This window comes from Chamaea fasciata, unplaced genomic scaffold, assembly GCF_029207755.1.
Source record: "Chamaea fasciata isolate MVZ Bird 193981 ecotype frontalis unplaced genomic scaffold, bChaFas1.0.hap1 SCAF_7, whole genome shotgun sequence".
Classification (NCBI taxonomy): Eukaryota; Metazoa; Chordata; class Aves; order Passeriformes; family Sylviidae; genus Chamaea; species Chamaea fasciata.
Window position 1 is genome coordinate 58,509,684 of NW_027094092.1, and position 13,715 is coordinate 58,523,398.

The 13,715-nt window shown below is 49.2% G+C and overlaps 1 protein-coding gene across 2 annotated transcripts in view; it reads left to right on the top strand.

Moving 5' to 3' along the window:
* The window catches only part of ARMH4 (armadillo like helical domain containing 4), a 56,463-nt gene that overhangs the window by 2,126 nt on the left and 40,622 nt on the right, over window positions 1–13,715 (top strand). For both annotated transcript variants that reach the window (XM_066189050.1, XM_066189051.1), the window contains exons 2-4: window positions 4,502–5,870; window positions 6,688–6,900; window positions 8,260–8,478. In XM_066189050.1, the coding sequence (XP_066045147.1) occupies window positions 4,553–5,870; window positions 6,688–6,900; window positions 8,260–8,478 (1,750 nt within the window). In that variant the 5' untranslated portion in view covers window positions 4,502–4,552. The remainder of the gene's footprint in view (window positions 1–4,501; window positions 5,871–6,687; window positions 6,901–8,259; window positions 8,479–13,715) is intronic.

Sequence of the window (13,715 nt, forward strand, 5' to 3'; positions counted from 1 at the left end):
AAGGCTTTTTTTTTTTTTTCTCTCGGCTTGTGCACAAAGTAGGAGTTGGAGCTCTGCAGTGTATTATCTGCTGCCTTTTGTATTCAGCGCAAGTAATGAGGCTTGGATGGCATACATTAGCATCCTGTAACAGAGCACTTGATGGCTGGCAGTTGTTTGACTTGTATGTTTTGGCTAAATCTTCACATTAAAAGATTTGCAGCTTTTTTGTCCGGTTCCCTTGTGAATTTGTCAGGTGAATTGCAGAGCTGAGCACACCCAGGACTGTTCAGCCAGCCCAGGCTGACGCCAAGATTGTGCTTGGAGGTGTGAGAAGCTCTTTTCAGAGGCAAGACGGGTTTGTCTGGGGCTGACCTGTTCATCTCCTGCTCTCTGCTTTATGGTGTATGCAGCCACTTCAGCGTGAGTGTTCTCCCTGTGTCAGAGGGATTGTTAGGGCAGACTTATTAATTCAAGTGAGTTTAAAACTTGGTACTTTTTTTCCCTCATTGTTTCAACAGTTTGGGTAGAATCATAGCCATAACTTGCCAAAGACAGAAAATAACAGCTAATCTTTTTTTGGGGGGGGGAGAGAGGAGGGTTGTTTTCTCTAAGTAAGCTGGCTGGGTGAAACTCTTAGAAAGCTCTCAGAGGGTGTAGCTGCACACAGCTGGGACAGAGGGGGAGCTTAATCCTTTGCAGCATGTCTCCACAACCCACTGGTCCATGCAAGGAACAGCTATTGAAAGAGAGACATCTGCTCTGCTCTGTGCTGGTCCCCTGCAAGCCTGCCCTGCTGGAGTGACCGTAGCAGGCTGGGACTCCTGAGCTGGCTTTTGTTGGGCCCCCCAAGAGCTGATCTCAAACAGGTCTCCAGAATTCAGAGGGGTTAATGGTTTAATAACTACTGCAAGTGCTAATTGTATGGAGCAGGCAAGCAGCCTGGCTCAGAAGGATCCAACTGAGACTGCTTCAGCTGGTGACCAATTTATATTTATTGTCCCTCAGCTTCCTGACTTCCCCACTGGGGTAGATGGTTCTTATTCTTGTGGGGAGCTCCTGGAGATGTCCAGTTTTGGCTGCTGTTTTCAGCCTAGCAGTCCTTTGTGTTATTTTCCAGCCTACCAGGTGTTAAAAGAAAAGTTATTATTTCCCATGCTAAAGATAAAGCTCCCTGGCTACCTGCAGTTGCTCTGCCTTTGCGGCTGGAGGAACTGCATCTCCTGGGATTTGCTGTTATTAAGTGCAGGGGAAGTAGCTGGCACTGTCTCTTGCCCTCAGTGTGTGCTTCCTATTGGAAGCAAGGATTAGTTTTCCACCGAGAGCCTGGCCAGTGCTTGGCAGCTGCCTCCAGGGCTCCAGCTCTGAGGATGCCAGGTGAAATCTGGGGACGAGGAGTTCCTGCGGCATGAAATACTGAGTTACTGCCTTCGGGCTGGTGAGAGAAAAGCTCAGGCTTACTACAGGGGAGGTGCTTGGTCAGGGCGGTGTGCTCCAGCCTGCTGTTACCGCCTGGCTGGGGCTGGAGAGCAGGCTGACTATAAAAATAGCCAGATGGGAGGATAAATGTGTAACTCAGTGTGGCTTGAGGAACAGACTGCTCTGCAGCCAGGTACCTGCAGCTTCTGCATTCAGTGGAAGTGCTTCAGCAAGGTGTCAAACTCTGCTTAAGGAGATAGCCGGGTCACTGCTGTACATACACACTCTAATCCAGCCTCTTCCTAACGCTAAGTAGGTCTTAAGCCCTGACTAATCTTCTTTGAAGTGTGAACCTGTGCCATTATCCTGCAGCAAGCTCCGTGCCACTATCTCCTGCTTTCACTGAGTGTGAAGGTCTAGGTTAGTTTGCATCTGGCTGTCGTGGATTTCCTGAGCAAATAACTCTCCAGTATGATTTTTGCCCTATAGAAATGTAGGATTATGACCAGCAGGGCTTTTCAGACTGGTAGAAACAATATGAAGCTGCCTGAAGGAACCCAGGAACTCTTTTATCTGGCTGGTGTTGAGTGCCCACATTATCTACCACCCAGAAGGAGGAAAGGTTTTAGTAAAGATATGGAGTAAGCTTGTTGGGAGGAAATGAGCGTTTTAGTTCTTCTCCTAAACATATTTGGAGTGTCTTGGGCTATTTGAGAGCCTAGAGCTAGAAAGCTACAAAATACATGTACGGTTGTGGGTATACGTTTGTATAATGTATATGACTGCAAGAGAACTGCTGCTTTTCAAGTGCAGCTGGAGTTCTGTTTATGTTTAAGCACTGCTGAAAGCATTTGTGCCACTTAAATGCTCCTGACTTCTTGAGAAGCTGTATTTAAAGCCAAACTATTTTATAAAAAGAAAATAACCCAACTTCTTGTTTCGATATGCCTGCTCTTAACAGGCACTTGCTAAAGGGGTGTTGAGGTGAACATGATTTTTATTCAGCTGCATGGTAAGGCAGATGCATATAGTTAGGCACTAACAATTTAACTTGCATAATATATTCTTAGTGCTTTTTAATTACAAAAGTGCATAAAGAATTATCCTGGAAGAGCTAAATATTGTCAGTTTTCAGCCGTTTTTTGAGGGTGGGCAATAGAGAAAATAGATGGGTGGCCACCCATCCCTCAGAGATAGAGATGCTAAAAATAAAGTGGAAAGTATGTAGGTTGGTGAAGAGCATTTTGGTGGCTTCTGCTTGTCCCTGAGCACCTGGTGCATGTGTGTGGCCTGTGATGGGGAATTATTCCAGCAGCTCACAGTGCTGGGATGAGGCTTCAGGGAGAATGGAAAAAGTGACTCAGTGTGCCCTGAAGGCTCAGCCAGATGCAGGAGCCTGCAGTGGTGGATTCTGAGCTGTGTTGCTGCACTCTGTGGGTACAAATGTGAGAAATAGTTCTGGATGTGCTGTTTGGGTGGGGAAATGAAGAGTATGACAAGTTCAGGGATTTATCCTGGTGCCTATGAGCAGGGAGACTGCACCTTGCGGTTCTTTGGAAGACTGAGAGGTGGTTCTGACAGCCCCAACCTCTTTCTTTACTGATATTTGTTATTCCTGCGACCCAAAGGGAAGAGCAGTTCACTTGGGAATGACAAAATCTTACCTCATTCCATCCCCTTCCGTGGTCAGGGACACCTTCCACTATCCCAGGCTGCTCTAAACCCTGTCCAACCTGGCCTTGGACGCTTTCAGGGATGGGGCAGCCACAGCTTCTCTGGGTAACCTGTGCTGGGTGTGGGCCCCACCACCCTCAGTCAAGAATTTATTCCTAATATCTAATCTAAATTTACACTTTGTCAGGTGAAAGTCATTCCTCCTTGCTCTGCCACTCCATGCCCTTGTCCAAAGTCCCTCTCCAGCTCTCTTGGAGCTACTTTAGGCACTGGAAGGTGCTCCAGTGTGTCCCCGGAGCCTTCTGTTCTCCAACTTCCAAATCTCTCAGCCTGTGTCTGTAGCAGAGGTGCTCCACCCCTGTGATCTCCTTCCTGGCTCTTTGGGCTTATCCTAACAGGTCAAGGTCTTTCTCATGTTGGGGGCCCCAGAGCTGGAGGAACATGTGAGAGAAAGAACTTGGAGTAGCTGATGGCTGGAGGCCCTTGCAGTAGGGTGTGACTGTGCCCCTGGCCAGCTGCCTCCTGGAGCTGGGAGGAGGAGGAGGAGGAGCAGCAGCACACCAGATCTGCTGTGTGACAGAGGGATGTTTGTTGTGTGCATGGGACTGGTGAGACCAGTGAGTGGGGCCTTGGATGGGATGGTCTTCTGCTCTGGAGTGGTGGAATAGCAAGCCCAGGGCTGAGGCACGTGCCCAGGGGAGCTGGAGCTGTGTGCCTGGAGGCAGCAGAGCTTGCCAAGGGCAGGCTGTCAGCTGGCTGGATCACTGCTGGTCTCCAGGTTCAGTGCTCTCTTGGAAACCCTCGACTCGCGCAGTGATTCTGGACATGAAACTTTCTGGAAGTGCCTCCATGGTGCAGTGCAGCATGGGCACTGTGCTAATGCAGCACTGCTGCTGTCTGGGCTGTAGCTTCCTCTGTGGGGCCAAGGACCTCAGCCAGGTCAGGATGCAGCCCTAAAGCCTCCTGGTGTGGCTCTGGTCCTGTGTTGTCCCCCACAGACCCATCTTGTTCTCTGTGCAGGTTCCTTGGTTTCCTCCTGTGCCAGTGCACAGAACAGGGCTGGCCATAACAAACCTGAGACTTCATGGCCCTGACAAGCACCGTTTTTGGACTTGGCTCAGGACAAACAGGTGGATCCACACCGTTGCTTGCAGGTCTGATGCCTGCTGGGTAGAGCATAGCACTCTGCTGTTGGGGTGAGAGCTGGGCAAGGTCTGTCCTGGGCTTCAGATCAACATTTGGTTTTGTCTGGCATCTTCAGGTAGGGTAGGCTGAGAACAGTAAAACAGATGGAGGAAATAATTTCTTGGAATTTGTAGGAGGGATCTTCTCACAACTGGCCATAGATTTGGTCTCCCAGTTATTTAAGGCCCTGGGTACATGGTTGGTTATGGGTATGTGTAATCTTGGTTCCTTTTCCCCCTTCTAGGTCCCTGGATTTGTCAGCCTTGCAGGCTCCTGGACACATCTCCTCTCAGCCATGAGGCGATCAAAAGGATTTAATATCTGTGTGCTCACCTGCAGCATCCTGCTCTTGTCCTCCAGCCTGCCATGCCTTGCTCAGCCTCTGGAGGAGAGGGATGTGACAAAGCTCCAGCACGGCCCCTGGGCAGGGAATGGGCTGGAAGATGAAAGGACAGGCATGGTGGACTTGAAAAACAATCTGGGCCCTTCTGAGCAGACAGTTTCTGAAGAGCCATGTGCAGTGTCAGCAAATCCATCTGGGACACCCTTAGATGAAGCTTTCACTGCAGAAGGAGAAGTGCTTCCTGCTAGCCCGAGCCACGTTGTCCCCAGCAGCCAGGGCCTGGGGGCTCACCCCTCTGCTGGGCAGGAGGAGGAGCTGGCTCCCACTGAGGCACAGCTGGAGGAGGATGAAGCACTCAGGGCCATGCTGACCACAGCTGTGACCACGCTGAGCCCTCCAGTCCGGGAGGAGTCTGGTGGCCCTGCTGGTGAGGCCACAACAGAGGGAGGTGTGGCAGTGGAGCCCAGCTCTGCTGGCCCCTCAGCAAACCCCCTTTCTGGGACCACTGTGGAGGAGGAGGAGGAGGAGGAAGCAGAGAGCAGCTCACAGCCCTCAGCTGGGCCCCAGCCCACACTGAACGCCCCCTCTCCCAGCTGGGGAGCAGCAGGTGACCACACTGTGATCCCAACTCCCCAGGCTGTGACCTCTGAGCTGGGAGTGCCCAGAGCCCGCACAGGGAGCCCTCTGAGATCCCTGGCTCCACCAACATCTGTGTCTGTCAAACATCCCCTTGTGGCGACTGAGGCCTTCCTTCACCCAGCAGCAGGGACAGGTGTCACACGACAGGAGCTGCCCACCTCGGCTGGCACTGTCACCATCCCCCCTATGGACACTGTGCCACCTGACTGGGATGACACAAAACTGGGGGACATCAGTCAAGGGGGAAGCACGTCTCATGAGGAGGTGACAGAGGAGCTGGGGACAAGGGAACCATCCCAGACCACCCAGGAAGGTGTGGGGGAGGAAGAGGATGCCACCAGAGCAGTGCCCTCCCCTGTGTCCCCTCCACCAGCGCCTGAGCTTGCCAAGGAGAGCAACTGCACAGTGCCAGTGCAAGGGGAGGAGTTGCCAGCAACTTCCACAGGCAGCAGCGATGCTTTCCACACTGGGAACCTGTCAGATGCAGACGCAGCTGATCTTGGCTCGTTGGAAAACATAAGTGCAGTCACAGCAGAGGAGGAGAAGAGCGTCCCTCCATCACAGCCAGAGGCTGCTGTGGTGACAGATACCCAGCCTGAGCTCTCTCCTACTCTGGAGAGTTCATGGAAAGGTAAAACTTGTCTTTTACAGACACTTGCCTTATTTCTGGGATTTAAAGTGAGCTGTACCAGCAGCCTGTGAGCCACTGACGTCTTAAATGCCTTTACAAGGGTGCTCAGGTCAAGAGGTATGTGCAGAAAGCTGCTGACCCTTGTAGCAAACTCTTGGTTATTGTCTCCTCACCCCACAGTGAAGCTGTGGCTGTCCAGTGCTTGTCCCAGGCAGAACTCCTCCTGGACTGCCTGCCACAGGCTGATGGTGTCACCCTGCCCTGCACATACCTCCAGAGATGGCACCTTCAACCTCATGACAGTATTCCTACTTGGTGTTTAAAATATAAAGGAAATGCTAAAAAAACCAAAAAAAGGCTGGTCAGGTGTAGGGCAATGACATGTTTCTAGGTTGATGAGGACTTTTTAATTGCTGGGCATTTTTATTCTTCCCTCTTCAGCTGCACATGCAAAGGATGATTTCCCTTCACTGCATCCAAAAGACCTAATTTTTGCTGTAAAAGAAGGGAAGCTAATTGCAGGCTGGTGCTGAAACCTGACTGATTAATTTCTAGATTAATTTTTAAGCACTTGACTTGTCAGCAGGTTCCCTCTCTGCTGTTTCCCAGATGTTGGGGAAACAACACTGTCTATCAGACTTGTGCAACAAAAACTCTTCTGCATAGCTGAGGTGTCAGTGGTTACTTAAAGGCTGGACCTGCTGCTGGCACTGGAATTAATACATGGAATTCTGTTCCCTTTATATTGGTTCAGATGTGTGCTCTGCTGCTGTCAGCTGTCCTTGTGAGCCTGCCCTGACACGTGTTCTTGCTGTAGGTGTTACTCAGGAGGTGACAACAGCTGCCCAGGAGGCTGATGCTGCTCTGTCAGCTGTGACAGAGGTGCCTGGTGCCACCCAGGGAGCAGGGGCTGCCAGCTTTCCCCAGGAGAACAGCGGGGAGGACACCCAGATGCTGACAGCCCCGAGTGCCACCGAGGTGCAGGTGGCAGCTGGTGCTTTCTCCACAGTGAACCCTGAGGATGCAGAAGGTAGGGTTCTGTTTCAAGGACTCATTTCCACACAAGTTGGGATGGTACATCTGAAACCAGTGTCAGTGCCTGGACACTCCACCCTCAACACAACATCCTCATTTGAGGTTTTTTTTTTTGCTAACTTCTGCCCTCTGCCTCGAAACCTGGGCTGCTGCTGCTTTCTACCTGTGCAGAATGTAGTTTAACAAGGCGTCAGTATTCAAAACTAGTCACTAATTGGTTTTGTGAAGCATGGAGGAAGCTGTTAGCAGCTGCTCTTTGAAAATCACTTCTGTGACTGGCTTCTTCCCTCCTCACTAAATACCAATCAATGCAAAACCAGCACACATGAGATCCACCATGCTGGAATTGGCCAGCGTATGGATTTTTTTGCCCCAAATAATGTGGTGTAGAGGTTAAAAAAAAATACCCCAAACCAAACAAGCCCCCTGTCTGTCCTTGCTAGCGATCTGCCTTTAACTTTAGACACTGAAACATTTTTTTTTATTTATTTATGGAGGGGGAGTTCTTACTTCTGGAACCCAGGGTAGTCACAGATGGCTGGTGCTCAGTCCAGAAGATGAAAATGTTTCATCAGTTACATGGGAGGCAGTAGTCGGGGAACGACACCCTCCTGCAAGAGCCTGGCAAGCCCTTGGGTGTCTGCACTGATACTCACTTCCCCTGAGGAGTGGTGGGTTGTTCCCAGGCTGATGTAGCTCGTACAGAAATGCTTTAAGCAGTCATGTTCATGTAGCTGCTGCCTGCTGGCTCAGTGTCACCTTGGCAGGTACATGTTGGAGCCTGTCTTCCTGACAGGAGTGTAGCAAGGGTTCCCTCAGCACGAGGCTGATTTTGAGCTGGAGCGTATTTCTGGAGTAGTGGGGACCATTGTAATGAAAATGCTGCTGGGCAGCTTTGCTAGTAATTCTTGAGCAGGGCATAAAAAAAAAAGCTGTGTGCGTTGTATCTCTAAATTTAGGGTCTGTTTGTGAGGGGGGAAAAGGTTCTTCTGGCAGTTTCCACTAATTGAATTTGCTTCTGGGATTTAATTATAATTTTCAACCAACTTTTATCTTTGTAATGAACTATCAGATCTGTCACTTGGCTCAGTTCTCAGCTGGTGTCTTGGTGCTCTGATCTTGCAAGGGTGTGGTGATGAGTAGTCCTTAAAGCAATGGAATTAAAACCTTTAAGGGTTTCCCCCCTCTTTAAGGGGAACCTCCTTTGCTTCATTACAGCAGAGTCACATCTCAAAGGAAGCAGAAGTTTAGTAACTTCCTTTTGAGTTAAATTTTCATTGAGGAGTTTCTTTAATTAAGGGTTTTTAAAAAATACTGTTTGGCTGAATGGGTTGCTTTTCCCTGTCTTCTGTAGATCTCACAGATGGGATCCTGGTCACCAGTGAGAAGGCTGTTCCAGCCCCTGCTGGGATGTCTTCTACCCCAATTGGACAGATGGAGGAGCCATCCAGCAGAACTGTGGTCCTGGTAACTCCAGCATCATCATCCCCCTCTGTCAGGAGAACAGCCCTTCCCTCTGTGAGGAGGATCAGCACAGCTGTCACCTACGGGCTGGACCGCCTGGAGTCAGAAGGTACCCCTGAGCCCCAGGGACAGGTGGCCTCCTGTGGAGGGCCACACCTGCCCTGACAGCCCCTAGTTTGTCTGTTTGCCTCCCACCTGTGTGATGTGTGCACATCTGACTGTTCCCAATAAAGGCGTTGGATAACCTGTCCTCTCCCAGGAGGCACAGGAAGCAAGCAATGAGCAGTGTCCTGGAGGATGCCTGAAATTCCAGTGGCTCTGCTGGATGGGTGTGGATTTTTTCCTGGATAGGGAGCAGCAGTGGTATTGCTGTTGCAGCAGGGTCTGGCTCTGCACACGTGTGATGCTGGTGTGTGCATCCACTGCAGAGCCCAGTGCCAGGGAACACCCGCCAAGGGGTGCTGAGGTAGAGCAGACCCTGCCCTGGAGCTGGTCTGCAGCTCTGATCTGCCTTCTGTTCAGCTCTCCCACAATTTTCCTGCAGAGAACTGTTTCTTTGCTCTTTTTCCTACTTGAACTCCTCCCTGCTTGCTCATCCATCCAGTTCTCTGCTCCAGTGTCTGGGCTGATACCGCCTGGCAGGAATGAATCTTTCCTCCTGTTTTTGCTCCCCCTTCCTTTATCTTGACCTTCTTTTGCCTTAGTATTTTACTGCAAAGGTTGGCAGCTCTCCAGGGGTGGCACTGCCAGATGGTATTTCTCCTCTGAGTAGAGGTGGGGTGCTGTAGACAACAGCTCATCAGCATCTTTTCTCTGCAGGAAGCAATAACTCTCACTCCTGTTAAGTTTAGAGGGCAGCAGAAGCTGGGAATCTTCTCCACTGCATGTGCCTGGCTTGCTGCTGGCTTTGAAGCCTTCCCTGAGCTCTCTGGGACTCCAGCTGCAGCCTTCTCCCCTTGCCAGTTTGAATCTTGGGTGTCTCTGGCAAGGATGTGGTGCTGATGGGAGAGTGGCAGCAGGGGAGGGAAAGGTCGTGCGTGTAGGGAAAACCCGATCTCTCAGGCTGGGAAATGAGGTCTTTGCTTAGCAAGAGCCGTGTGATTCAGGAGGCTAAAGTGTTTTATAGCCCTCTGGGATCTCCTTTAGAAGCCTGGGTTTCTGCATGGGAAGATAAGAGGGATTGCAGTTTCGGCTGGGCATTGGTGTCTCTCAATTTAATGAGACGTTCTGCAGAGGCATTTAAAAAAAATCTTTCTGCTCCAATACAGGACTGATGCAACTTTATTGGATTCCTGCTGCACTGTTTGCTCTGCTCTGGGCTCCTCTAAAGGCAAATGTTGGCTGTAACTGGGCCCAGGTGTCCTCAATGATGAGGACTCAAGTGGAAATCTGGGTTTCTTGGCTCTGCAGGGGCCTGTTCTCCAGAGAGCATGGGGCTCTTTGTGCGGTGTGGATTTGACAACTGGCACAGGTTTTGTGGTCTAAATCTCTTCTGCTCAGCCTAGACCTTTGTGCAGGGAGCCAGAAGATTCCCTGGTGCTGGGGGTCGTGAATCCACATCTTGTAAAATGGGACAGTGGCATTTATCATTTGGGGAAAGGCTTTCTGCCTGGGGATGGTACTGCCCCAGTTAAGCACAAAGGAAGGTTTTTGAGCTACAACTCTGCTCTCTTAACGTCTTTTTCTGCTTAATGGCAGTGGGGGGGTATTACATCCTCATGGTGGGGTGGCACTTGGAAGCTTGGCTCCCAAAATTACAGTTCCTGGTGTTTACTCTCAGATTATCTAGATGCTGCCAGACCCAAGCTGTTTGGGGGTGCTTTCCTTGAAAGCTACATGGAGCTGCAGCCCAGGATACTCAGGTTTTTGGGGGATGCTGTTGCAGGCACATGATTGAGTCCCTAAGGAGGGACCTTGGCCTTTGGGGGAGAGGCTGTTCCTGGCTCACTGTTGGAAGAAGTGCAAGGAGCTGAGTGAGCTCTGCTGCCTTCAGTGGGGTCCTGCTGACTTGCCTGACTGAAGGCCTGGCTCATCATTAAATATAAACCCCTGCTGCTCAGCTCACTCTGTTTCTTGGGGACCATCTGTGCCAAACTGCCTGTGGTTAATTGCATCTGTATATTCACCTGCCTGGCTCGGATGCAAAACTGTTATAAAAATCAAATTGCACAGACAAAATGAAAATCTGTCTAGATGAGCTTATCCACCTCTCTGGTGGACTCTGGAGACATGAGCTGGGTAACAAATATCCTCCTGCCTTGACTCTGTGGTAAGCTTGGTTCTACTTGCCCTTCCTGGTCAGAGAAATCCTATAAAGGGATTATAAGATATGGGGACAGGACACAGCAGAGGATAAGGCTTGCTTGTCTGGGGGAATTGATTATGTATTTTGTCTCTGTGCCTAGAATTTGTGTGTCTCTCCAGCAAGTTGAGCACTGCAGCTTTCTCTGTAGGGCTTGTGGGTACAAAGAGCTGCTGGTTCAACTGGCTTACTGAGGACCACTGGGTCAGCCTCCCAACACCCTTCAAAAAGTGACTCTTTGGGAAGAAACCACACTCCTTTTCCACCTGATTCCTGTGCTGTAACATCTGCCATGGTAGGTATTGGCAGAGGTGACTGCACACACCCCACAGCTTCTCTGGGCACCCTGTGCTAGGGGATGCCCACCCTCACAGGGAAGAATTCCTTCCTGCAGTCTGTTCTCCTTGCTGCTCCTGAGCTGCTCACACCGTTCAGGGGTCAGCAGGGCTGCTGGCTCTGGAGGGTGCTCAGAGCTTTGATTAAAGCAGGAGCTGCTCTGCCTGTTGTGTGGTGTCAGGAACAGCCAAAAGCTCTGAAAATGGGCAACTTAAAATCATTTGTTCCAGAGGAGGAGGCCTTAACCAAGAAGCTCTTGAGTGTGGAGTGTTCCCAGTTAATTAGGATGGCTCTCAGCTGGCAGAATTTGGAGTTTCATGTGCATTTGCAGCCTGTTGTGAGCAATTTTGTGTACCAAAGAACAGCTTAGGTTGGAAAAGACCTTCAGGATTGAGTCCAACCTTTGACCAAACACCTCTGTGTCAACCAGACCACATCCAGTATTTCCTTAAACACCTCCAGCCATGGTGGTTCCACCACCTCCCTGGGCAGCCCCTTCCAATGTTTAATCACCCTTTCTGTGAAGAATTTCCACCTGAATACTTCAGAACTTGTAGCCATTTATATAAATCTATAAAAGACGCTTCAACTCTCCATTTTTCTTCTGAGCTGTGTCACAGTACAAGGAATTTTTTTTCTTTGAGGGGTGGGAAGGGTATTCCTGGAAACTAGGGCTCTGAAGGGGGTTGCTGTTTGGACCTTGACTGTATGGATTAAGATCTGCCTCATTAAATCTCTACAACCCTGTTAAAAATTTGAATTAGGATGCAGAAGTGTAAATAAAACAGGCACTTAACTCAGCATGGTTAACTAGCCAGGTCTTATAATTCCTCACCAGCTCTTTGGATATCAACTAAATTGGCTAAGAACAGAAGACTTAAAACAAAGCACATGCAGAATGAATTATTAAATGGTTTTGGTACACACTTTTCTCTTGCTTCTTGTTTATTGCTACACCACTGAAATGGGAACTGCTCTATGTTGACCTCTATCTTCTTCACAGTAGGTGGTGGCTCATCCCTCATTCTCCTTTCTAGCAGAAAACGGTAAAAAAAAAAGAGTGACTTCTTTTGTATTAAACCAAACTATTTTTTTTTTCTTCCTCTCCCTTCTGAAAGTGTTTGATACAGATATCCCCAGATTTTCTGTACAACCTTGGCCAGGGCCTCACTCCCACTCATGGGCAAGAATTCCTTCCTAATCTCCAATCTAACCCTGCCAGGCTGAAGCCATCCTTCTTGTCCTGTCATGCACTGGTCCCAAGTCTCTCCCCAGCTCTCTTGGACCCCCTTTGAGCACTGGAAGGTTCCCTAAGATCTCTCTGGAGCCTTCCCTTCTCCAGGCTGAGCACCCCCAGCTCTCTGTTCTTTGTAATGTTCTGGCACTGTTCTGCCCTCCAGCAGGTTGGGTGACATTTCTTAGTCTGACCCACCTTGGTTCCTGTTCTGCCCAGGCTTTGTTTGAATTTTGAACTGTGTTGGATTTTTCATTTGTCAAAAAAAATGAGAGTTCACTTAAATATCACTTTAATGTTGCAGCTTTCCCATGCTTATCTCCGAGCTTGAAGGAAAACAACAGAAAAACCCCCACAGTTGCTATTATTGAAATGTAATTGGGCTGTGTGAGTGAAAGTTTTTAATGAGTTTCTGTTTGTTTTAATCTGAGGATTAAGCAGTTTACCCCTCATGGCTCAGGGGAGGTGAATTCAGCTAAGCAGGGATGTGGCAGTAAGGCTCTGCAAGGATCATTTTCTGCTGGAATCCTTTAACAGGTGGGAGGGTTGCTCATGGGGCTTTTTTGGGAGCTTTGTTCAGTGGGACCAGGGGTGCTGCAGGAAGGGGATCAAGGATTTGGGAAGAAGCAGGAGCTCAGACTAGAAATGAGCTGAGTGGACTCAGTTATGTTCCCTTTGGCTCCTCTTAGTCCTCACAGGGCTTGAATTAAAACTTTGGCACCCTGCATGCTGTTGCCCATAATAACAGACCTCCTCCCCAATATCCATCCTCTGTGATGGTCTGTGTTGGGTTTGTTTAGAAAATAAAGCTGAAATCAAATGTTGTCTTAACTCTTGGCCTGTTGGTTGTTCTCTTCCCAGGCAGTGGGGTTGAATTAAATGGTTCTGGAAAAAAACACCAACTACTTTTTCCAGTGAAAATGGAAAAGCACTCTGCTGGTGGTTTGTTTTTTTGGTTGGTTTTTTTTTTTGGGTTGGGTTTTTTTTGTGGTTTGGGGGAAAAAAAAGTCCTATGCCCACAGCCTTTTTCCTGGGGAAAGCATTTGGTTAAGAGATGTCGTCAACTTTTTATTTGCCTCTGTCTTGTTCTGCCCTGTCCACTCAGAGGTCACAGTCATTAAATCTGGATTGATTTGACTGCCCTCACTTGATAAATCACCACGTTCTTGTCTTTATTTTTATTCCGCTTGGTTCAACACCTGTACACCCAGGGGCAGAAGAGCTGTTCTGCAGCAAGCCAGGGAGCAAACTTGTTATAGTACATGCAGTGTGTTCTGCAGCATTTTGGGTGTTTTTTTTCCCCTTTAAAATAGTCTTGTGTTGCTAAACTTGACTCTCTAGCCTGGCTCAGTGTGAGAGCAATTTTGAGGTGAGGGCTGCTGGAGATAGAGTTTGCTTTTGTTTTAGGAAGAAATCCTTGAATTTGGACAAGAGAAAACAACCTTAAGTTCCACCAGGGAAGATTTAGATTGGG